At 56.5% G+C, this 21,702-nt stretch overlaps 10 protein-coding genes across 10 annotated transcripts; 4 read left to right on the top strand and 6 right to left on the bottom strand.

The window, feature by feature from the left end:
• Positions 1-69: 69 nt before the first annotated feature.
• Positions 70-1,068, bottom strand: REX4 (RNA exonuclease 4; the record flags this gene model as incomplete). The annotated part of the gene is made up of 1 exon (XM_036636322.1): positions 70-1,068. One exon carries the CDS (start codon positions 1,066-1,068, stop codon positions 70-72), a length of 999 nt encoding a protein of 332 aa, XP_036498882.1.
• Positions 1,069-1,447: 379 nt separating this feature from the next.
• On the top strand, positions 1,448-3,018 carry esa-1 (Histone acetyltransferase esa-1; the record flags this gene model as incomplete). The annotated part of the gene is made up of 2 exons (XM_036636321.1): positions 1,448-1,533; positions 1,599-3,018. 2 exons carry the CDS (start codon positions 1,448-1,450, stop codon positions 3,016-3,018), a joined length of 1,506 nt encoding a protein of 501 aa, XP_036498883.1.
• Positions 3,019-3,613: 595 nt separating this feature from the next.
• On the top strand, positions 3,614-5,138 carry CGCS363_v004471 (Uncharacterized protein; the record flags this gene model as incomplete). The annotated part of the gene is made up of 2 exons (XM_036636320.1): positions 3,614-4,153; positions 4,239-5,138. The coding sequence occupies 2 exons, from the start codon at positions 3,614-3,616 to the stop codon at positions 5,136-5,138; spliced, it is 1,440 nt and encodes a 479-aa protein (XP_036498947.1).
• A 246-nt stretch (positions 5,139-5,384) lies between these two features.
• Positions 5,385-7,174, bottom strand: CGCS363_v004470 (Meiotically up-regulated gene 157 protein; the record flags this gene model as incomplete). Its single annotated transcript, XM_036636319.1, has 4 exons — positions 5,385-5,476; positions 5,530-5,712; positions 5,761-6,968; positions 7,035-7,174. 4 exons carry the CDS (start codon positions 7,172-7,174, stop codon positions 5,385-5,387), a joined length of 1,623 nt encoding a protein of 540 aa, XP_036498884.1.
• A 611-nt stretch (positions 7,175-7,785) lies between these two features.
• Positions 7,786-9,351, bottom strand: cdc27 (DNA polymerase delta subunit 3; the record flags this gene model as incomplete). Its single annotated transcript, XM_036636318.1, has 6 exons — positions 7,786-7,967; positions 8,021-8,765; positions 8,812-8,879; positions 8,934-9,139; positions 9,189-9,244; positions 9,298-9,351. The coding sequence occupies 6 exons, from the start codon at positions 9,349-9,351 to the stop codon at positions 7,786-7,788; spliced, it is 1,311 nt and encodes a 436-aa protein (XP_036497054.1).
• Positions 9,352-9,818: 467 nt separating this feature from the next.
• uvs-2 (Postreplication repair E3 ubiquitin-protein ligase rad18) lies at positions 9,819-11,240 on the top strand (the record flags this gene model as incomplete). Its single annotated transcript, XM_036636317.1, has 2 exons — positions 9,819-10,347; positions 10,402-11,240. The coding sequence occupies 2 exons, from the start codon at positions 9,819-9,821 to the stop codon at positions 11,238-11,240; spliced, it is 1,368 nt and encodes a 455-aa protein (XP_036497053.1).
• Positions 11,241-11,368: 128 nt separating this feature from the next.
• CGCS363_v004467 (Uncharacterized protein) lies at positions 11,369-12,865 on the bottom strand (the record flags this gene model as incomplete). Its single annotated transcript, XM_036636316.1, has 2 exons — positions 11,369-12,755; positions 12,816-12,865. The coding sequence occupies 2 exons, from the start codon at positions 12,863-12,865 to the stop codon at positions 11,369-11,371; spliced, it is 1,437 nt and encodes a 478-aa protein (XP_036497072.1).
• Positions 12,866-13,449: 584 nt separating this feature from the next.
• Positions 13,450-15,753, bottom strand: CGCS363_v004466 (Transport protein particle subunit; the record flags this gene model as incomplete). Its single annotated transcript, XM_036636315.1, has 1 exon — positions 13,450-15,753. The coding sequence occupies one exon, from the start codon at positions 15,751-15,753 to the stop codon at positions 13,450-13,452; it is 2,304 nt and encodes a 767-aa protein (XP_036497071.1).
• Positions 15,754-16,437: 684 nt separating this feature from the next.
• Positions 16,438-17,439, top strand: CWC26 (Pre-mRNA-splicing factor CWC26; the record flags this gene model as incomplete). The annotated part of the gene is made up of 1 exon (XM_036636314.1): positions 16,438-17,439. The coding sequence occupies one exon, from the start codon at positions 16,438-16,440 to the stop codon at positions 17,437-17,439; it is 1,002 nt and encodes a 333-aa protein (XP_036497070.1).
• A 434-nt stretch (positions 17,440-17,873) lies between these two features.
• On the bottom strand, positions 17,874-20,095 carry tfg1 (Transcription initiation factor IIF subunit alpha; the record flags this gene model as incomplete). Its single annotated transcript, XM_036636313.1, has 3 exons — positions 17,874-18,121; positions 18,184-18,658; positions 18,710-20,095. The coding sequence occupies 3 exons, from the start codon at positions 20,093-20,095 to the stop codon at positions 17,874-17,876; spliced, it is 2,109 nt and encodes a 702-aa protein (XP_036497069.1).
• Positions 20,096-21,702: the final 1,607 nt, after the last annotated feature.

Below are 21,702 nucleotides of genomic sequence, written 5' to 3'. Positions count from 1 at the left end.
GTAATGATGAAGGACATTCGGGGTCACGACTCCGACGCAGCAGAGATCGTAGGCGATTAGACTTGAAGCTCATTTCTTCTTTTTCGTCTTTTTTGAGTTTGGTTTCGGTTTTGAAGATGTGTTCCCAGAGCCGGGGAAGCGATTCGCGTGATCGACGTCAAAGGCTTGTTTGTGCTTGCGGAACAGCAGCATCGTTACCCTCGCGTCTTCAATACTCGAGTGAGCGCCGGTCTGGATGGTGACTTTTAGAATCTCCTCTGCCAATTTCCTGAGCGCTGGTTTCCTGCTGTTGGCGAACTTTTTGAAGCCTGGGTGGTTGGAGGTATCGCGGATATCCTTGATTGAGTGGCTGAGCTTGAGAGCGTCCAGATCATGCTTCACATCATGACCGACCAGTATCCTGTCCTTAAGCAGTGCAGCGACCTGCGTCTGTACCTCGTTGAAATCTCGAGCGAATCTCATATGCTTCGGCAGGATACCGCTCACAGCGCTCCGCCAGTCGGTGACCTTTTCTTGCGGCTTCACGTATGAGTCGTAAACCTGGCGGCCGTGAAAGTCGACGATGCTCACCCGAGCCAGCACAGACTCGTACCCTCCTTGCCCGACCCCGACCATTTCGCAGTCCATGGCGATGTACTTCCCAACGTTAAGTCCTTCTGTAAGACCAGCATTGACCTTGTCTTTATCTGATGCAAGCATCGAGTTATTCTTCAGCCCCAGACCGTACGCCTCGGCCAGTGCTTCTGAAGAGACGTCATTGTCTGCAGCCCAGAGTGCGAGGGAAGGTGTGGTCCTGAGTTTGGGGTCCAGGTCGACTTCAACCTTGGAACTCTGTGCAACACCCATCCGGTCGCCCTTCGGTTTGGTGGGTTTCTGGAAACTCTTCTGGCTGGGTTTTTGAGCGGCTTTCGGGGCGGGCTTGTTCTCAGACTTGAGCTTCTGTTTTTTGGTTGGCTGCTGGGTTGAAGAGTCCGCCTTTCTCTTCACTGCCCCGGTAGTGGAAGAAGGAGGCGCGGCCTTGAGTTGAGCCTGAAGCTTCTTCCAATTTGATGACAGCTCAGAAGCCATGATATCGAGCAAGACGTAGATGTCTTTGGTTTGAAGGCTCACGCCTAGCCCAGCAAGACCAGAAATTGCCCTCGAGACGTCGTACTTGATTGCTGAGAAAGAGTCTAGAGTCGAGTGCCAACATCGGGTTGCTCGTTCGAGAATTAGCGAAAAATGAGAAGATGCAATTAACGGAGCGCGGAACGGCAGTGTGGAGCAGCGGGTCCCATTTACATGGCAGGGGTTCGCGGCAATTTGTTCACCGCCTTTGCTTAAATCGCGTTTTCTGCCACACCACCTGCCTCTTCCCGCTTCCACCATCATCTTTTGCGACGGAACGCAGGAAGCTCAGTCTGCGACGAAAATCATCAAACAACAGCCACAACCTCGAGCATTCATCATGGCGGCACACGGCTCCAACGGTGAAGCCACAGTCGGTTCTGGAGAGCCCAGACAAAAGGGCAAGGCCACGCCAGAGACAATCAGGTACGTCATCTCTTCACCCCACCAGAATTCCCCATCGGCCACTTCGACTGACCCATGCACCATAGAATAGGATGCATTGCTATGGTAAACAAGGAGGGCGTCCCTCGCAGAGCCGAAATTCTTAGTATAAAAGAAACGAAGAGCGGACGTCAATTCTACTGCAACTTCGACAACTTCAACAAGCGTCTCGACGAGTGGGTGCCGACCTCCCGCATCGACTTTGACCAAGATGTCGAGTGGCCGAACCCGGACAAGGACAAGCCTAAGGATGCAAAGACTAAGAAGGGCACTGCGACGTCTAAGAAAGCGCAACCCGCCAAAAAGTCTCAGAAGAGACCCGCAAAGAGAGAACAATCTGCGCCCTCCGAGGCCACGACACCGCACCCATGGACCGAGTTCGTCGAGTCGCAAAGCCAGAAGATGACTCCCGCAGCCGAAGAAAGTCAGGCACAAACCCCCGCGACGGGTGAGGCGAGCGCGACACCAGCGGCTGTCGGTGACGAGATGGACATCGATGGAGACGACGGAGATCAGAAGGAGGACCTTGGTGGCTTCAGCCGCGAAAAGGAGATTGAGAAGCTTAGGACGCATGGTTCCATGACGCAGAACCCTGCCGAGATTTCGCGAATCCGAAATATTTCTAAAGTGCAATTCGGCAGGAATGACCTGTTCCCGTGGTACTTCTCACCGTACCCAGAGGTCTTCAACCAGGAGGACGTTATTTACATTTGCGAGTTCTGCCTCGGGTACTACGGCGACGAAAAGGCATTTTCAAGACACCGACGCAAGTGTACCTTGCAACACCCTCCTGGAAACGAGATCTACCGGGACGACTCTGTTTCGTTCTTCGAGATCGACGGCAGGCGGCAGCGGACATACTGCCGCAACCTGTGTCTACTTTCCAAGATGTTTCTGGACCACAAGACACTTTACTACGATGTGGATCCCTTTTTATTCTACGTGATGGCTAGTCGGGACGACAAAGGCTGCCACATTATCGGATACTTCTCAAAAGAAAAAGAGAGCGCAGACGGCTACAACGTTGCTTGTATTCTGACGTTACCGCAGTACCAGCGGAAAGGCTACGGTCGCTTGCTCATTCAATTCTCGTACGAGTTATCCAAGATCGAGGGCAAGCTCGGCTCGCCAGAAAAGCCGCTCTCTGACTTGGGTTTGCTGAGTTATCGACAATATTGGGGTGAGAATATTCTAGATCTGCTGGTGGGATATAACGAGCGCGAGGAAAAGGCGACGATTGAAGCCATCTCATCGCAGCTGGCCGTCATTCCCCAGGATGTGGAACACACTCTCCAAGCGCTTAAGATGCAGGTTTATCATAAGGGAGAGCACAAGGTTGTGATTCCTGAGAAGCTCATCCAGCAGCGCGAAAGGCAAAAGGTGAAGCAGAAGCGTCTCATTGATCCTAGTAGGATTCAATGGAAGCCTCCGGTGTTCACTGCTTCTACAAGAACGTGGGGATGGTAAGACAGAAAAGTTGTCAAGGCTAGACAGACACAACTGCAGTATACTGTATTTTAGCAAACATGATACCCCTGTTCTTTGCTCATAACTCTTGATCATCTTATGAGCTGAAGCGTGTCATGTTGGAATACCTTAGAGCTGGCGTGGTCTCATGGATACCATGCCACGCTTTGCGAAATATTATGGGGCGAGGACCGCCCATTCCTGCGCTCAAAAAGGCATGTTAGCCGTTGGGGTGTTATCTCACCTCCGCAGTCGGAGCGTACCGCTTTGAACTTCACTTTGACACCAAACTACTATGACATAAATAATCGCCTTCTCCTCCAAGCACCAAGTCAATCCTCTCCCGCACTACTCACAGAGACCTCAGGCAAAAGAGGTAATGAAGCGCAGCCTGTTCAAAGTCCCGAAAGATCTTGTCCAGATACCTCACCACCGGCCCCTCACCCACATCGCCCGCCCCTCAGTGTCCCGCGCCGAAACCCACATCCGTACCCGCCCGGCCGCCTATCCCGATCCTATCCGCGTCTCATCACATCGTCACCTTCTCACTCACCAGTATTTCTCAACGTCTCAATTTCAAGGACGAGAAACCACAATGAACGCCTCTCTCAAGAAGAAACCCATAAACCTCCTCCGGGGCTGGCCCTCGCCCTCCCTCCTGCCCGCAGCAGCCCTCTCCGCCGCCGCCGTCAAGACCCTCGCCGACCCGGCCGTCTACGTCCCCGGGCTCCAGTACGGACCGGACCCGGGCTACCAGCCGCTCCGCGACGCCCTCGCTGAATGGCTTTCGGCGTTCTATCCGATCGCGGGTAAAACGCCCGAGGAGACCCAGGACCTCCTTTCCGCGGTGGAGGCGAGCAACGACACTGCCCTCCCCCACCACCCTCCCGACGTCAGCCGCATCTGCATCACGGGCGGCGCAAGCCAGAACCTCGCGTGCATATTGCAGTCCTTCACGGACCCGCTGTACACGCAGAACGTGTGGATGGTCGCGCCGTGCTACTTCCTTGCTTGTCCCATTTTCGCGGATGCGGGGTTTGACGGCCGGCTGAAAGCCGTGCCGGAGGATGATGAGGGCATTGATCTGGAATACTTGAGAAAGGGGCTCGAAGCCGCTGGGAAGGGAAACGATGATGTGAGTATTCGTCGTTCCCCATTCACATGTCATTCTTATACATGAGAAGTAAAGTGAGCTCAAGCTAACACACACACATCTCCAGCACTTCAAACAAGCCAAGAAGCGAAAGCTCTACCGCCACGTAATCTACCTCGTCCCAACCTGCTCCAACCCGACAGGCAAGACAATGTCCCTGCGCCGGCGGTACGACCTCGTCCGCCTCGCCCGCCAATATGATGCCCTCCTCATCGCCGACGACGTCTACGACTTCCTCCAATGGCCCACGACCCACGCCCCCACCGACGGCGACGCATCCTACCCGCCGTCGATGCGCCTCCCACGGCTCGTCGACATCGACCGCGCCCTCGGCGTGCCGCCCTCCTCCTTCGGCAACGCCGTCTCCAACGGCTCCTTCTCCAAGATCGTCGGCCCGGGCGTGCGCACCGGCTGGGCCGAGGGCAGCCCCGCGTTCGCGTACGGCCTGTCGCAGACGGGGTCGACCTGCAGCGGCGGCGCGCCGAGCCAGCTCGCGGCGATGCTCGTCGCGGAGCTGCTGGCCAGCGGGCAGGTGCAGCGGCACCTCGACGAGAAGACGCGGCCGGCGCTGGCGAGGCGGCACCGCGCGATGATGGAGGCCATCGCGGAGCACGTGCAGAAGCCGCTGGGCGGGACGGTGGCGGTGCGGGAGAGCTCGTTGGAGGGGGCCGGGGTGTATGGCGGGTATTTTGTGTGGTTCACGTTGCCGGAGGGGATGTCGAGCCGGGAGGCGGCGGTGAGGGCCAAGGAGACGGAGGACTTGGTTATTGGGCACGGAGCGCAGTTTGAGGTGCATGGGGACGAGGAGGCGGCGAGGTTTGGGAGGGAGATTAGGCTTTGTTTCTCGTGGGAGCCTGAGGAGGATGTTGTAGAGGGTGTTGTACGGCTTGGTAGAGTGTTGAAGGCTATGAAGGATGGGGTTGAGTGGAAGTCGTCGAGTGCTTTGGATGTTGACAATGTTAAATAGGAGACTTGACCAAAGAGAAGGTAAAAGTAATATTCTGATTTACGATGGCGGCCCAATGAAGGTCTGAGTAGGTACGTCACGAGCAGCGAGCCAGCTTAATGCAAAATTCGATTTAGGTCATGAGAGGCCCTCTGGGTATAAAAATGCAGGTGAAGCGAATCCAGTCGCCATGCCCAATGCTCCTCCGTCAATCATCTTACAGCGAACCTCTATTTACGTGTGGTTTACAGGATTGTCCGTCTTCGTCTACACTTGGTAGGGCTTAGCCTCGGTGAAGATCAGATGCGGCTTGCGTTTGGCAATATCCAAGATTGTCTCGGCGAAAACACCGTTGGCCCCTGAAGTAGTTAGTATCGTCAATACCAAGTTGGTTCAGATCTCAAGTTCTTACATGCAAACCAGCTTCTGGTGTATGAAGTGATGTGGTTGACCTCGACACTCTCGTGCACCAGACCCAGACGGGCAGAACGCAGCACGAGGTCGAGGCACTCTGTGATCTCCTCATCGTTCTCGGATGTTTGGGCCTGGATCAACAGACTCATAGGCCAGGCGTTCGATAGACCGATGTGGGGTCCTGACAGAGTTAGTATACCACTCTTATGTAGAAACGACTTTCACTCACCTCCAATTCCATGGAAAGCCCGGCCCTCAAGATAGTACGGGTTGCCGGTCTTCTCCAGAAGCATCTTTCGTGTGTTCTGGTAAGTCCTGTCCTCTGGAGGCAAGAATCCCATGAGAGGCAATGCGAGAAGCGAGGGATAGTTGGCATCATCCATGAGGATAGACGAGCCGTATCCGTCAACTTCGTACGCGAACACGTCACCGTACTTCTTGTGCTTCACCACGCCGTGCTCCCAAACGCCATCAGTGATGGTCTGGCTCCACTTGGCCACCTCCTGCGCAAGTACGTCCTTCCCAGCAGCTTTCAGAACCTCCGCCGTACGCTTCAACTCGACAGCCATCATGGCGTTGGCCGGGATGAAGAAACCAAGGATGGTCGCATCATCGCTGGGCCTGAAAGCTGATCTCACGAGGCCTGTTCCATTGTTGAGCGGGTTGCCTACGCCCTTGAGATTCAAGGTTTCGGTTCCGAGGTCCGTCTTGCGCTGGAAAGTGTACTCATTCCTCTGGTACTGACCCGTCGCCGAGTCGAACGTGGGGTGCGATTGCTGCTCCAGCACGTCGAGCACCGTCTCAAGAGCAAGGTACCATCTCGGGGTCAAAAAGTCTTTGGAGTCGGTGTGCTCGTAAAAGTCATTTCCCAGAGCTAGGAAGTGCGCCAGCGAGTCCAATTCGTACTTGCATTCAAACACGAACGAGGGCTCGTAGACTGGATGCACGGTGTCGTCCTGTCCGTTATGACTCGGCTGCAGGTTCGCAATCGGGGGCGGCTGGAAGGCATTGCAGTATGGTGACTCGATAACGTACTCGGACTGGGTGTTGATGGCGCCGAGGATGAGCTTGAAGATGGCGGGATCTTTCTTGGCCAGGGCCTGGTAGGGGGACAGCTGGTTCGTGCTGTCGCGCAGCCACTCTGCTATGATATCTCCCGTGATCACGAAGGATTGCGGGCCCTCCCACTTGCCCTCGTCGCGCAAGCTTCGGCCGTTCAGGTCGACAAATCTAGTGTCCGTCCCGTCGGTGTGGAACTTGACTGTTGTGTCTGTGGTCGAGGGGAAGGCATTCTCGAAAAGCCTAGCCAAGTCGGGGTCCTTCATTCGGGACGTGACATCCTGGATGACCTTCTCAATCGCTTCAGAGTGGAATGTACGGCATCGCGGATCGGGTCTTTGGTAGGGCAGACCGAGAGGGCCTTCGCTCAGGGGCTTACTGTAACCAGCAAGTCAGCATCAATTCCCAAGCAAGGTCAACAGCAAAGAGAGGTCTGCAACATACTGAGGATGAGTAGAGTACTGCTCGTAATTGGGGCACGCGCCGCGGTCCTCGCCAGTAAGAGGCTCTTGCGCCGCAGAGACATGGCCGACAAGAAGACCGGCAAGCGGCAGCAGCACGTCGACAAAGGTACGGAGGGACATGGCTTCGAGGCCGAAAAGGCAAGCAGAAGGAATCCGCGGTATATCTTATGTTCGCATGGGTATCGTCAGTAACCTCTAGAAGGGGAGAGTGGTTCACCGCAACGAGTTGTTTTCGAGTTTGATGTCGAGCGGACGGATGCAAGAAATTGGGACGAGAGCTCCCACACCACGACAGCCAGGTGTCCGCTGCGCCCGCGCTTGGCTGGGGCCCGGGGGGAATCTCGTCACTGTGGTCCCTTGCAGGAGCTCTGACAGGGGGCCAAACGCCCCCTTAGCGTCCGGCATTAACGACCTGGATCCACTGCGGGGTGCGCGGGGCCGCCGTGCCGCCTTCACGTCCGATCTGCCGTGTTTGATGTTGTGGCCGTTGCTGATAAAACATTTGTTTGTTTCTCTTCCGGGATCAACTCATCAGCCAGTTTTCCCGCGCTGTAATTTTTAAAGGTCCAATTGAGACATGCAACTTGCTCAATTTTTGATATCATACCATCAGCTAACTCTGACATCGTCTTCAGTATTCCTTCAATAAGGTAGTATTACTTTGTGGTTTGATGTCCATCTCCGAGTGACATGCAAGCCCCCTATTCTAGCCATTTACACCGGAACTTCAATCACTTCTTAGAGAAGAACGACATGATGTTGCCCTGCCCCTTTGGCGCAGCCTTCTTGGGTTTCGAAGCCTGGCTGCCGGAGCTTGGGGCTGTCGAAGGTTTGGGCTTAGCAGCTGGAGCGGGAGTTGATTTCGGTGCTTCGTCTTCTGAGAACTCCTCCCAGACGGCCTCTTCCATAGTAACTGGTAGCCTAACGTCAGTATCAAAGATGCCAATACTTCGAGACAGAACCTACCCAGATATCCTTCATCGTCCATGATCTGCTTCTTTTTCATCACCTTCCTCTTGCCGCGCCGTCTGCCGTCGCCGCTGCTAGCAACGACCTCGGACTGCTCTGGCTCCTTCTTCGCTTCAGGTTCAGGCTCAGGCTCCTCCATCGGCTCATCTTCGGGCTCCTCCTCCTTCTCCTCAGGCTCTTCTTCTTCTTCACTTTCCTCCTCCATCATGCGCTTCAAGTCGGCCTCGCGCTCCTTTCTTGACTTCCTTCCATCAGAGGAAGGTTTGGCAGCCGGTATATCCTCGTCATCGTCTTCGCCGTCGTCGGATAGAGCAGGAGAGTCGTTGACTGGTGGTGCCTTCTTCGGTGCTTCCTTGGGTTTGCTCGCAGCTTTTGCTGCGGCCTTCGCAAACGAACCCATGATACCTGAAGAGCCGCTCTTCTTCAGCGGGGGAGGTGCTGCACCCTTCTTGCCGGCAGCCATTGAGAATGGAGATTCCTTGGCAGCAGGCTTCGCCTCTTTCTTGACCGACTCCTCTGCCTTCTTGTCGGCAGCGGGCTTTGCCGTGGGTGGAGACGGTTCCTTCTTGACGGGCTTGGCCGTCGAAGCAACAGGTGCGGGCGTAGGAACTGGCTTGCCTTTGCGATCGCGCTTTCGTACATTAGGGTTTGTGATAGATCCGTACGTCTCCAGCATAGATATGCTGTCATCACCGGATTGCTCGCGAACCTGCTGGGCAACGTCTGCTAGCATCTGGGGTTCCTTGGTCTTGTTAGTGCCTGGGTATACGAGGGGCTACTGCACCTACTCTGATGGGATGACGAGCCAGACTGTAGACATGGAACGAAGAAACATCTTCGTACGTAGCCAGTACCTCTGTGAAATTGCTTTAGCACATTGCCCGACTAGGCTATCAAAAATCATTCTTACCCTTCAGACGATCGCCAGGAACCAGGGACAAGGAGTAAGTGACGACATCTTCGGACAAAGGCTCGACATCGGGAAGAGAGCTGGTCATCTCGACGTCGCCGTCTTCTTGGACATTCTCCACTTTGCGAATGCCATAGATCAGGTAGGTCGCATGGATGGTGCCGGGGCGCATGGCATTCTGGGATCGGTGAAACTCATACAGCATACTGGAGAAAATGAGCAGCTACAGTGCGCAGTAGACGTGGAAGAACTCACGCCTTTGCAGTATTGACATGAGTCTTGAGTGCCCTGCTAAGACTTCTGTATGTGACCTGGACCATTGTGAGTACCGAGCTTTAGCAAATGCGATGAAGCGCCGTCTTACAATTTTCTCCTCGCTGAGGACCTGGTCCGCCAGGTACTTCTTGTACTCGTCCATTTTCGGAATTATGTGGTGAGGATGCCGGTGTTATTGAATAGCAAGACGCAATGCGGAGAAGTGAAAATGCCCTTGGAGTCAAACCTCGCCCTCTCGTTTTCACGATGCTCTCATGTAGGAGGGATGATGAGGGTTGGCAGGACGCGATCAAGACGCGTAAATTGATTTCTGGGTACGTACCTCTTAGAACCACTCAGGCAGGCGCATTTGGTGACGTGATCCACTTAAACACCTGCCCCTGTAGCCCGGTCCCTGGCCTAGGCCCAGCGCGCCGCCACTCTCCTCGACGCGACTTTGACATTCTTTCTGAAAACTTCCGGCACACCTACTTCGCATAGGCCGCGATCGTCTTTAAACCGTTCATAGCCTGCCTTACCGGTGCCTTCCTCAGGCCAGAATTGCTGCATACTCCTTTGCTACGAAGTTCCGTCCAGAATCCTCTCGATCAACGACATCGCTCGCCCAGCATGGCGGACAACTTCGACGACGTCCCCGACTCCACAGATTGGCTCTCGACGCCTTTGTCAGGGCTCTCGGCCGTCGAGGCCGCGCTGCGATGCCAAGTATGCAAGGACTTCTTCAAGACGCCCATGCTCACGTCCTGCTGCCACACCTTCTGCTCGCTATGCATCCGCCGCGCCCTCTCCAATGAAGGCAAATGCCCGCTCTGCCGCGCCTCGGACCAGGAGCTGAAGTTAAGGAGTAATTGGGCCATGGAGGAGATTGTCGAGTCTTTTACGAAGGCGAGGAAAACGACGCTGGAGTTCGCCAGGACCGCCGGCCAGGCCTCCGCCAGAGGCTCGTCGCCGAAGAGGAAGCTTGTGGAGGAAGACTCCGCGCCGGAACACCAGCCCGAGGCGAAGAGACTTAGGAGCTCAGCGCGACTCAGCAGGACAAGGGCGGGCCAGTCAACAACGGTGGTAGACCTGGAGGAGGAACACAATCCAGAGCCCAGAGAAGAGGAAGAGGACGACGAAGCAGACGACGCAACATTCAGTAAGCCAAACCCCCATATTTGCCAGTCCACTCCCCTCACTAACACCTTCTCAGCACCAGAAGACGGCCTCGTACCCTGCCCAATCTGCCAAACCCGCATGAAGCAATTCCAAGTCTTTAGCCACCTCGACAAATGTCCCGGTCCCCAGCCGCAACCCTCACGTCCCAGCGCGAGCCGTACCCCGACCCCGAACACGCCCGCCCGCGGCGCCGCTCCGCCGCGCCAGACTCCAGCTCCCGAGCGCCTCCCCGCCATAGCCTACTCCATGCTTAAAGACGCTGCCCTCCGCAAGAGAATGTCCGATCTCGGCCTCTCTACGAACGGCACGCGGCAGCAGCTCGAGAAGCGTCACAAGGAGTGGGTGACGCTGTGGAACGCAAACTGCGATTCGGCGCGCCCGAAACGCCGCGCAGAGTTGCTTCACGATCTTGATGTGTGGGAGCGCACGCAGGGTGCGAAAGCGCCCATGTTTGCCGCTCGTCCGGGGGCTGCAGTCAAGGATAAGGAGTTCGATGGCGCGGCGTGGGCCGTGAAGCACGACGACTCGTTCAAGGACTTGATTGCGAATGCAAGGAAGACCAGGGCGCAGGCGAAGCAGAAGACAGAGGAGGCGGCTGCTGAAAATGCTACGGCACAAAAAGAGTCGGATGCTGCTACGCCAGGTGTCGTGGAGAACACAGAGAGGGTGAAGAGTTTAGAGATGGCTGAGAGCACGGCAGCAGAGGTCACGATGGTTGACCTGACGGAGCCATCTGTAGACCCCGTGGCCACTCCCACTCACGAGGCTGCGATTCCAAAACCACCCTCATCCGCATATTACTTGCAGGACGGCTTTTCAGAGCAGATACCCGCGGTGGACATTGGCGCAACAAATAGCCAAGAAGCACGGTAAACGTTCTGTTGTAAATAATAGCATATGCGATGTCGCTTCATTATGATACCCTCCAACATAAATGTACAGAATCCCCAAACGCCACCGTCTATCGTGAAACACCGTACATAGTACAGAAGTCATGGTCTCTATGCCGCCTGTGGCTGCGGCCGTTCCTCCAACTCCAACTTCTCCAGGCCCTCTGCCGTCTCCCTCGAAGGCGTCTTCTCTCCCGAAGGTTCCGTCACGGGCGCCTTCAGCCCTTGCATCTCTGCCTCGAGTCTCTTCTCCATTTCCTCCGCCTCCTTGGCCTCCTCCGCCTCTCTCCTCGCTCTCTCCTTGGCCTCCTCGGCTTCTTTCTTTGCCCTCTCCTTGGCCTCCTCCTTCTCCCTCTCCTCGCGCTCCATCTCCGCCAGCTCGTCGTCGACCTCCACCTCGTCTGCCGGCGCCGCGTTCGCATCCGCGATGATGTCGCCCACCTCGTCCACCTCGCCCATCTGCTCCCGCAACGAGGCGACCACGTCTCCAACCCGGTCCGCCCCGCCGACCTTCTCGTTGAGCCCCTTGAGCGCCCCCGCACTCGCCTCCATCACCTTGACGAGCTGCACCTGGTCGCGCGCCGTCTGGATCCTCGCCGCCACGTCCTCGAGCTGCCCCAGCGTCGCGAAGCGCGTCTGCAGCGAGTTCTCGGCCACCTTCTTCGACTTGAGCGCCGCCATCGCCGCCACCTTGTTCTTCTTCGCGACGGCCTCTTTCGCGGTGACGGTGAGCTCGTCGATGCGCGTGGAGAGCAGCGCCGTCTGCTTCTGCATGTCCTCGATGAGCTCCTTCAGTGATGACACAGCGGCGTCCTCCTCCGTTATAGAAGCCTCGTCCTCGTCCGCCCCTGTGCCCTTGATCTTGACCACCTTGCCGTCGTACACCACCAGCCCCTTGTCGCGCGACAGGAAGACGAGGAGGATGTCCACGTCCTTCTCGGATAGCCTCCGCTGCTCGACCAGCGCATCCGCAAACGTCTTCTGAAAATGCATCTTTGTGTACGTGCGGTCGAACCTCGTGTCCGCGGGGCTGACCTTCTCCGCGAGCTTCTTGGCCGTGGTCTCCACGTTCTTGAGCACGACGAACTGCCCCTTAGGCAGCTTATCCTCGCCCGACGTCGACCCGCCGCCGAAGCCGAGCTGCCCCGCCGCCCACGACACGACGCTCCACGGCACCTGCGACCACGTCTTGGCGTATATGCTGTCCTTTGCGCCGAGGAACTCTTTGACAGGGTAGAGGTCCTTGTCAGCGACGGCTTCGCGGACGACCGTACCCAGGGCGAGGGGCCGGCCGAACTGTTTGCTCTCGAGGGCGCGGAGGAGGTTATCGTCGACGTCTACTACGAGCAGGTTCGGCGCCGAGAGCTGCGAGGGTATCCTCCCTTCCCAGGCCGCGCGGGCGAGGGCCTGGCGCCAGGCGCTCATGTTTGCTTGGAAGCCATCGGGGTTCAGGGTTCGCTGGGGGCGGAAGTCGGAGTAGAGGGCGGGGAGACGTGCTCTGCCAGTTTGGTTAGAAATTCAACGCTATCATCGAGGTGGGGGAGTAGGTTGGACGAACTTGCGGAAGTTCTGGTCGTGTTCCGTGAGGAAGTCTGCTAGGTCGCCCATCGTGACCGGGTGACGTCGAGGTCGGCTGCAGGACTGTACGTTGTTTTATTTCCCGTAGAAACCTCGCAGCGGATTGTAGCAAGCGGCGCGGTGATTCTCTCGGATTCTGACGAGAGCCTGGTAGGAGAGGATCTTCTTTTGGATCAAAGTTGGAAGGTTTGAAGTTCCTGTGATCTTTCATCAAAGACGGAAGGACGGGGGAGCTTCCATGTTGGCCCGCGGTGGGGTGGCGCCTTATCGGCGTACTTTTAGCGGTGCTTCCCCCTATCGGTTGCCTGTGAGATCACTGGGAAAATCCTGGGGACCCTGGCAGCTGCGGGTACGTACAGGGATGACGGGCTTCGAAATGCCTCGAGCGTCACCTCATGAATGCCAGATATCTAAGCTTGAATGAGAGGTCGTCGTCACATTCAGTAGTCACTCATTGTACGCGGAACCTCAAGCCGGAACACATGGATAACAAATCACGGAATGAAACGGTACAAGCTCGTTCGTAAAAACGGTGTAAATGCTATTAGCCCGCTTCATAAGAACGCATCTACAACCCCAGTCACCCAGCGCCATCCTCATACCAGATCATGTCTTTATCCGAAATCATTTTGTACAGAGTCGTCAGCCCCCTCGTCCTCGGCCGAGTTCACTTTATGTAACGGCGCCGTCTCGAGATTAGCAGCCTGCGGCCCCGCGCGGCCCATCATGCTCGCCCTCCGCGACCGCAGATCCAGAGCCTCGCTCTCTTCGTCCACGACAACGTCCTCGGCTTCTTGAGACGCCGATTCGTCGCCAACATCCTCGGCCTCAAGCTTTTCGTCGATCTGGTGCTGCAGACCTGCCACGAAGTCGTTGGCAACGTCAAACTTGGAGATGCCGTTCTCGTGCGGGAGGTCGGACCATATCTGCCCTGCCTCGTTGAGACAGCGCTGCGACTGGATGTATTTTTGCTGGAGCAGCCAAGACTCGCTGGCCAGGATACACCACATGGCCGACTTTCGCTTGCGGTGGCCCCATGAGCCGGACCCGACGCCGGGTTTGGCGGAGTAGCACACGGCAAGACGCTCCTTCATGAGGGCGTCGCCGATCTTGCCTAAGATCTTCGAGTCGAGGAGTCGGATGCCCCATCTGACCGCATCGTCGACGCTACTTCCGCCTCTGAGACGTAGGAGCTCGATACCCAGGGTGAGCGAGCGCAGAGCTCCGAAAGGGGCGCTGCATCGTGTTTGGTACGAGTAAAAGGCCGCTTCGAGCATTTGGTCAATCGTTTCGGCGCGAGACTTTGAGGAAAGGTTTTGCGGCATGATCAGGAGACTGACGGCGGCCATCTCGTTGGTTGCGGCGTGATACCGCCACGCCTTGGCGTCGCTGAAATCGGATCTCAAGAGATCGTATGTCGAGTGCGCCAGCTTGTAATCTCTCAGCATGAAAGCGAAATCAGCAAGCTTTCGCATGATGGCTTCCGAAGCGTCTGGCCGATAGAACCCCGCAGGGTCATAGCTGCTGGATGATCCACTGCCGACCACCGATGACCTCGAGCTGCTGCCGAAGCCGCCCCATTTTCTTGATATGCTCATGAACCTGCCGGTGATACCTCTTCTCCGAGATGCAACCTGGTCGTTCCATAGAGACACATGCCGCTCCATCGTAGGCACAATAGACTGTGTCACCATTTCCCTCACAAACGTGCGGATCGCTGTCGCGTCAGACTCAAAAATGTACCTCGTCGGGTCCTCAAAGTCTTCCTGGTCCTCGCTGTGTCGGATATCAACCAGCTCTTCGGCCGCAGACATCCAGTCGCTGCGGGGAAGCGGTATGCTGTCGTCGTCGGTCTCGGCGCTTTGTGTGCTTCGTAGCCGTAGCAAGTGGCAGTGCAGGCCCAGGTGGCGCTTCATCTGGTCAAACAGAGCCAGTGACCGTGTTATGTCGTCGCGCTCTTCGTCGTGGACCAGAACGTAATATCTCAGATAATCTCCATCCACCCAGACCGGCAGCTTGTTTTCGCCGGAGCTAGTGTCGTTGTACAGTTTCCGCAGATCCTCGATTGGCGAGGGGCTTCTCGAGCTGATAGCAATAACACACGCGACCGGATGCGCAAAGGTCTCATGAGGTGATACCTGGATGCCTGAGAGGAGCCGCCTCAGGTATAGCGAGTAGTATGGCGAGGTAGCCTCCACGTCCAACCCTTGCCTCGTGAAGGCGCCGTGGTGCGGAGTATGCAAGAAGGAATCCTCGGCGTAAGACAAATGGCGATCGACAACGGCCTCGACATCTTCGAGGGTGTTCCTCGACTTGAGCGACGACCCCGGTTGCCCGTTGGCCTGCGCGCCGCCTCTCGCGCTGTCCGGCGAGTCGATGTTCTCTCCAAACTTGACGAACCGGATGGAATAGTCCTCCCACGTCCTGCTCGCGCCGTTGCTGTCTCTAATAGTGACCTTGCCCTGCACCTGCTCGCCAAACGGCCTCAGCAGCTCCCACAAGCCGTTCTTGAACCCCTTCTCCTTCGCCAGGTCGTCAGTGTCCTTGGAGGTGTAGATCGCAACGTGGGGGACGTATGCCTTCACGAGCAGGTTGCGCGGGTCGCCGGGGCTGTCGGACGAGATGTCGATCAGGGATCTCCCCGCCGGGCCGCCGAAGACGGAGCCGGACATGGTGCTGCGGGCTGGCGAGCCACGTCCCATGGGCGATCCGGACCGTGAGCCCGGCGGGGTCAGGGTCGAGGCGAAGAGTGGCGCGGCTGAGGGATGCGATCGGCGGTGCGGCAGGCTGACTTCGGACTGGGACAGCGGGTGGCCCTCCGGCACGGACTGCCTCTTGGGCAGCCTCACGGTGGAGGCGGCCATCGGCAGCGCCTGGATCGCATCGGTTGGTGACGCATCGTTGTCCGGGGACTGCATGGGGGAAGTGGTGGTGGCCCGAGGTATATCAGCCGCGGGAACGACTGATACCCTTTTCCGGCTCGGACTTCTCGCAACTTCTGCGGATTTGCGGTTCGCGTCGATATCGTGGGGGTTGGGAAGAAGCAGCGGTTGCGGCTCTAGATTAGACCTCGTAATCCGTTCGAGTGGCTTCGGGCGACGTAATCATAAGGGGGGTAGGCTCTCTCTCGAGGGTGGATCGCAGAAGAAAATGCGTGGTTGGATCAGTCCGTAAACTTGAGAGTCAGTCAGCACCATCCAGGTCGCTTCCACAATGTGATCTAATAGACATACAAAGACTGTTCCATCACGAGGCCGCAAGACGTACAGCGAGCTGCCAGCAATCCAAATTACCTCCAGAAAGCTGTCGTCCAGGCTCGGGGCGGGAGACATTTGATCCTCCGATAAGTGACTAGCGCCCCGTCACATGCACGTCTACCCGCGGAGGAGAGTGGGGGACCCTTGTCCCTTCCGCGGCCCCTGCCTTTTCTTGGTTATGACGCCCGTGCGTCGCGAACCAGTTGTACAGTGCAGGTTGCAGCTGCATTAGCAGCGAAGCATCCAAGCTCGCGACTTTCTTCTAGATCACTTCCACCCAGCTTCCAAAACGATACCCACCCCCCATCCGCATCTTGCCTTTTCTAGAAGTCACAACCTCCAAAAATGCCGTCCGACCTATCCTCATACCTAGCCACGCGCTACCTGGTAGCAGATCCCAAGCCCTCCAAGAAGCGCAAGCGCAAGGCCGCGACCGAGAACCAAGGCCTCATCATCGCAGACGACGACGACAACTGGGGCAAGTCCACACAAGACAACGATGACGACGAGAGCGGTCCGATGCTCGTGTCCGGGGCCAAGTCAGCCGAGTTCCGCCGCACAAAGAAATCAAACTGGAAATCCGTCGCCGGCAGCGGGCCCTCGAAACAAACAGATGACGACGACAGCGCCGCCGCCGCAGACGCGATCCTCGCCTCGGCGGCCGCAGAGAACGCAGCCGCCGCGCAGGCAGACGACGAAATGCCCGTGGTAGAAGGCGGCGGCAACGATGCCGGTGTGGTCAAGATGAGCGACGGCACGCACGCGGGCCTACAGAGCGCGGCGTCGGTGTCGGCGCAGCTGAAAAGGCGGCAGCAGGCGGAGGAGGCCGAATTCGCGAAGCTGAGGAAGTCGGGCAAGGAGCAGGAGACGGTATACCGCGACGCCACGGGCCGCAGGGTGGACGTGTCCATGAAGCGCGCCGAGGCGCGCAAGCTAGCGGCCGAGGCGGAGGAGAAGGAGAGGCTGGCGAAGCTGGCGCCCAAGGGCGAGGTCCAGCTCGAGGAGGCCCGGAAACGGAGGGAGGCGCTCGAGGACGCGAAGCTCATGAACTTTGCTCGGACGGCGGACGACGAGGAGATGAACAGAGAGCTTAAGGAGAAGGAGAGATGGAACGATCCCATGGCGCAGTTCATGATCGAGAAGACGGGGCCAGGGGCCAAGGGGAAGAAGGGCAAGAAGAGGCCGATATACACAGGTGCTGCACCGCCGAATCGGTATGGCATCCGACCAGGTTACAGGTGGGATGGCGTGGACAGGAGTAACGGGTTCGAGGGAGAGAGGTTCAGGGCATTGAACCGAAAAGAGCGGAACAAGGGGCTCACTTATGAGTGGCAAATGGACGAGTAAAATCGCATATATTACGGTGTTAGAACGCCGTGGTTGGCGAGGAGTTTGATGGAACTCATTTAATGACTTTGGCATGGCCAGCCTCCTTCACATTTGATCTTGAAGTTCCGACATACACCCCCGGCTTGTGACTCGCAACCCAAATCAGCATCCCTACCTTCTTGGCTGAAAGTGGAAGTTTAGACTGTCATAGTCACAGTGACCGTGTGTAGCCTGGCAATCACTCGAAGCTTAGATCGGTGGCAAAAGCTGTAGATTTCGTAGGGGACAAACATGACAGCTAATAGACGAAATAGGCAGACTGAAAGAAGCAAGCCTGTTCCTCGCCAATGTATCGTGATACGGTAGCTCTAAGCTCTAAGTCTATCTGGCCGATGGATTCAGGAAAAAGTAACCTGAACCTGCGTGCCGGCGGCTCGGACACGGCGTACTACCTATGACTTGCGACGGAGTACCTTATCAGGCCCGTACAGGCAGTTTTCTCTGACGAGCTTGATCCAGTCCTTGCGGTCCATCTGCCCCGGACCGTCTCCAATGCGACCAGCGAACTTTCTCATAAGATTTCCAATGGTAATACCATTTGGAAGCTCCGGCAGAGCATTGATAATCTCCCAGGGCTCGATAGGGCCGGGAGATCCAGCGCGTGGAGAGCCTTCTGGAATAGGCGAACCAGGCTTGGAGCCTGCCGCAACGAGTCAGCATGTCTTGAGAGTTGAATGATCGGGTGTCCGAAAGAAGACTTACCAGGTGCAGCGGGAGCGGGACTACCGGCCCTCGATCCCACAGGGGTCCCTCTTGCGCCACTTCCAACGAGCTTGATCTTCTTCTTCTGCCGCAGCTGGCCATCAGACATCTCTCCTGCCGTTGCTTCGCCATCACTCATCACACCCTTGCCCAGGTTGCTCTTGCCCGCCGGGCCTTGCGACAAGGGAGTCGACGAACGGCTTTGGTGAACAGAAGCAGTCTGCTTCTTGATCTTCTTGCGAGAGGACTCGTTTCCACTAGATTCCGACAAGTTGGGGGAGCCGGGACGCTTCAAGGATTTGCCCTTTTTCAGAGCGTCTGTATGTTTCGGTCGGCCAGACGGGGTCGTGTTGCCCTTGGAAGACACACCCGAGGCGTTCTTGTCCTTTGAGTCTCCCTTCTGCTCGTCTTCCTTCTCCTTGTCCTTGTCCTTATTCTCATCATCTTTCTTCTCCTCGTCGGAGTCTTCATCGCTCTGGGTCCACAGTTAGCCAAAAGCTGAAAATGCGTGTCGGGTTGAACGTACCGAGGAAGACTCGAAGGGATCATAGCCACTTGAGTCGGATTGATAGATGGTTTCCTTCTCTCTCTTGATGAGCGCCTTGGTAGTCCGCTTGCCCTCTTTGCGACGCTCCTCTTCAGCCTTTCTTTCTTCGTCGAGCTCCTTCTGAACTCTGTTTTCATCAGCGTCGCCAAAGAGATTGGCACCCATCTGGTCACGGCGAATACGTTCAGTCGCCTCCTTGAAGTCCTCGTCATTGTCGACTTCCAATCCCGGGGCTTCGTCGTCGTCCTGGAACTCATCTCCTTCCATGTCGATCTGATCGTGATCCATCTTCTCCTCGCGAGAAGCGGCACGGAAAGTGCTGCTCTCCGTCTTGATTCTTGCCGGGCCGTAAAGTGCATGTCTAGTTGCCTCCCACTCCTCTTGCTCACTCTTCTTTTGCTTATCGCGCATGTACCAGCGGCCGACATCCGTTTTCTTGCTCATCAAGGCCTCGGCCTCTTCCAGTCTCATCGTGTTGAAGTGCGGCTTCGCAGTGAATTTATACCACTTTTCCAGAGGAACAGCCGCAAACTTCCCGTCTCTGGTAGCAACAAAGGCGACGGTGGTCTCCGACAACGGAGCGACGTAGGATCCAACCCAGACATTCTTGCCATCAGCGTCTTCAAGATGCCAAGGGAGTGCCTCCTCATATCGCAATTCCTGTTGCTTCTTCTCCTTCTCGGTTCTGGGTTGTCGGTGAAATTGCACATCCTCCTCCTTCTTTTTCTTTGGCGCGGGTTTCTTGTCGAGACTGGGGTCCTTGAGACTCGGCGCACTCTTTGCCAATTCAACGGCGCGAACAGCCTCGCGCTCAGCCTTGAGCTGTGCCAATCTCTCGGCCTCCTTCTCGTCGACCGGCGGTGGCTCGGGTGCCTCCTGCTTGACCTCGCGGCCAGGCGGCGGTTGACGAGGATCGCGTCGCTGGAGCGTCACAGGTCTGGTGAACTCATCTTGGTTCGTGGGGTCGATTCCTTTCTGCTCGAGGTCCGCCTTGGAAGATGAGAGCTTCATTATGTGATGTCGAATGCCGTCCTTCAATGCCTTCTTTGTGGTTACGATCTTGTACTCTCTCACGTTGGCCGGAGGAGGATCGAGCCAGCCACCGTTTGCCGCTCTTCTAGTTTTGATTTCATCTTCGGTCTCGGGACGCTGATGACCGAGATGGCCTGACGCGCCCGGAGAAGGTCGAGCGCCTGCTGCATTCTGCAGAGTGTTCGGCGCAGGACGCGAAGCCGCGGGTCGGGGTTGGCCAGGGCGTTTTCGGGCGACTAGAGGGTCTCCGCGAGGTCGTCGCTTGATCGGAGGAGGGCGAGGCGGGCCGTTGGGGTTTTGGCCGTTCGGCATGCCGGGCGGTGGCGCGCTCATCTCGAGGGCGTAACTTGCGGCTAATACACTACCAGTCGATCGCTATTTGATGGAGCCACGGGAGTCTCGTTGTGAAGGCGTCGAAATTTCGATTTCGGGGAGGCAGTCGGCACCGTGGAGGCCAGACGAGTCGTGACGTGAACGGAAGAGACGGCGCTGCGGGCGCAAAGTAGTTGAAGCACGCCGAGGACAAGTAGCAAGGCTATGCAGTTGAAAAGTGATGTCTCTGAAGAATGCTTTAAACTCGCCCAATAGAACTTTCCAAGTATTTGCTGGCGATGCGATGTGGATTGGTAGTCGCGAAGAGGGAGATGATGACAAAGAGGAGAAGCGGCGATGAGGACGGCGTGGTAGCGGGAAGGTTATTGGAAGGCGCGCCTTGGAAGTTGAGCGCACCTAGGCAGCCAGCCCAGCTCGGGGGAGCTTACAGAAAAGCTGGTACTAGTGGGTCGGCTGCTCTTAGGACGACCTGCATTCACATGTACCCGCCTGCTTCTTTTTGGTGCGGAGTACTTGCTGGTCTCAGCTTTTTGCAGGGAACTGTACCTTTTTAGCGCGGGTGGCTCACAGTGCCTGGCAATCCACCTCAGCAGCAGGAGCCGCATATGGAAGGGGCTAGCCTTGCTGGGGAAGAACGTCATAGGGATGAATTTGCGACCATGCTGCACGTTGCGATTGTGTGTAACTCATCAACTCAGGTAGGGATAAATAGTAGAGAAACTGCTTGAGAGACGTCCATGACTACTTCAAATTACGTAAATGTCCGCTTTTTAAACTGATTGAACTCGTTTTCATTTTTCAAGTTATAAGCTCAAACCTGGCGCTGGACCAAAATTACAACCCTAGCTACAACAGCTGGAGCAACGACGAGGTATTGCAGTCGGATAAGACAGAATCAAAAGACTACTCACAGCATTTATGCCAGGGGCAAGATGTGTGGATATAAAAGACTGCTAAGGGCTACAATTAGCATAGCAATGTCAATTCTATGAATTAACTATATTTGCGCCTGTGCTTCATCTACACGACGTGTTCGTATCCCGCGTGTGACAGTTGATCACTTGACACCTCGACATCAATTACCTTTCCAAGACGCTTCCAATTGAAGTCGGAAAGCTTATACCACCAACTCTAATCCATCCAGGGACTTTACTTTGACCTCGTTCCTGCCGTCCCATCAAGGCCAGTCGACGCCGACCAAGCTTCGCACAGTTCAAAGACGCCCGAGCACGCCAAATCTACACAGTATCCATTCGTCCTACACTGTAGCCCCTCACCAAGGGATGTACCTTCCCCACGTCCAGCTTTCACCTCACTCCAGATTTACACTGCACGCTTGAATGAGGTGATCAGCAATCGGAAACTGGTTTCTACCCTGCAAATCAGCCTTCCTCTTGGTCAAGTCGATCAATAGAACAACAACTACCTCACACCTCAACTCTCAGCCACCGGCCATGTTCCCCAGACGTTCCTGACCAGGTGAGAATGCAGTGCTGCGGGCCCCGTAGCAGAAACCTCAAGCTCACTCAACCCCACAGCAACATCACCATCGCCAAGCTCTGGCCAACTACATCGCATGAGTACGACCGCAAGCAGACATCGCCATC

This window comes from Colletotrichum siamense (genome assembly GCF_013390195.1).
Source record: "Colletotrichum siamense strain Cg363 chromosome Unknown KSG_Cg363_contig03, whole genome shotgun sequence".
In the NCBI taxonomy this organism is placed as follows: Eukaryota; Fungi; Ascomycota; class Sordariomycetes; order Glomerellales; family Glomerellaceae; genus Colletotrichum; species Colletotrichum siamense.
This window is presented reverse-complemented; position numbering and strand designations above follow the sequence as displayed.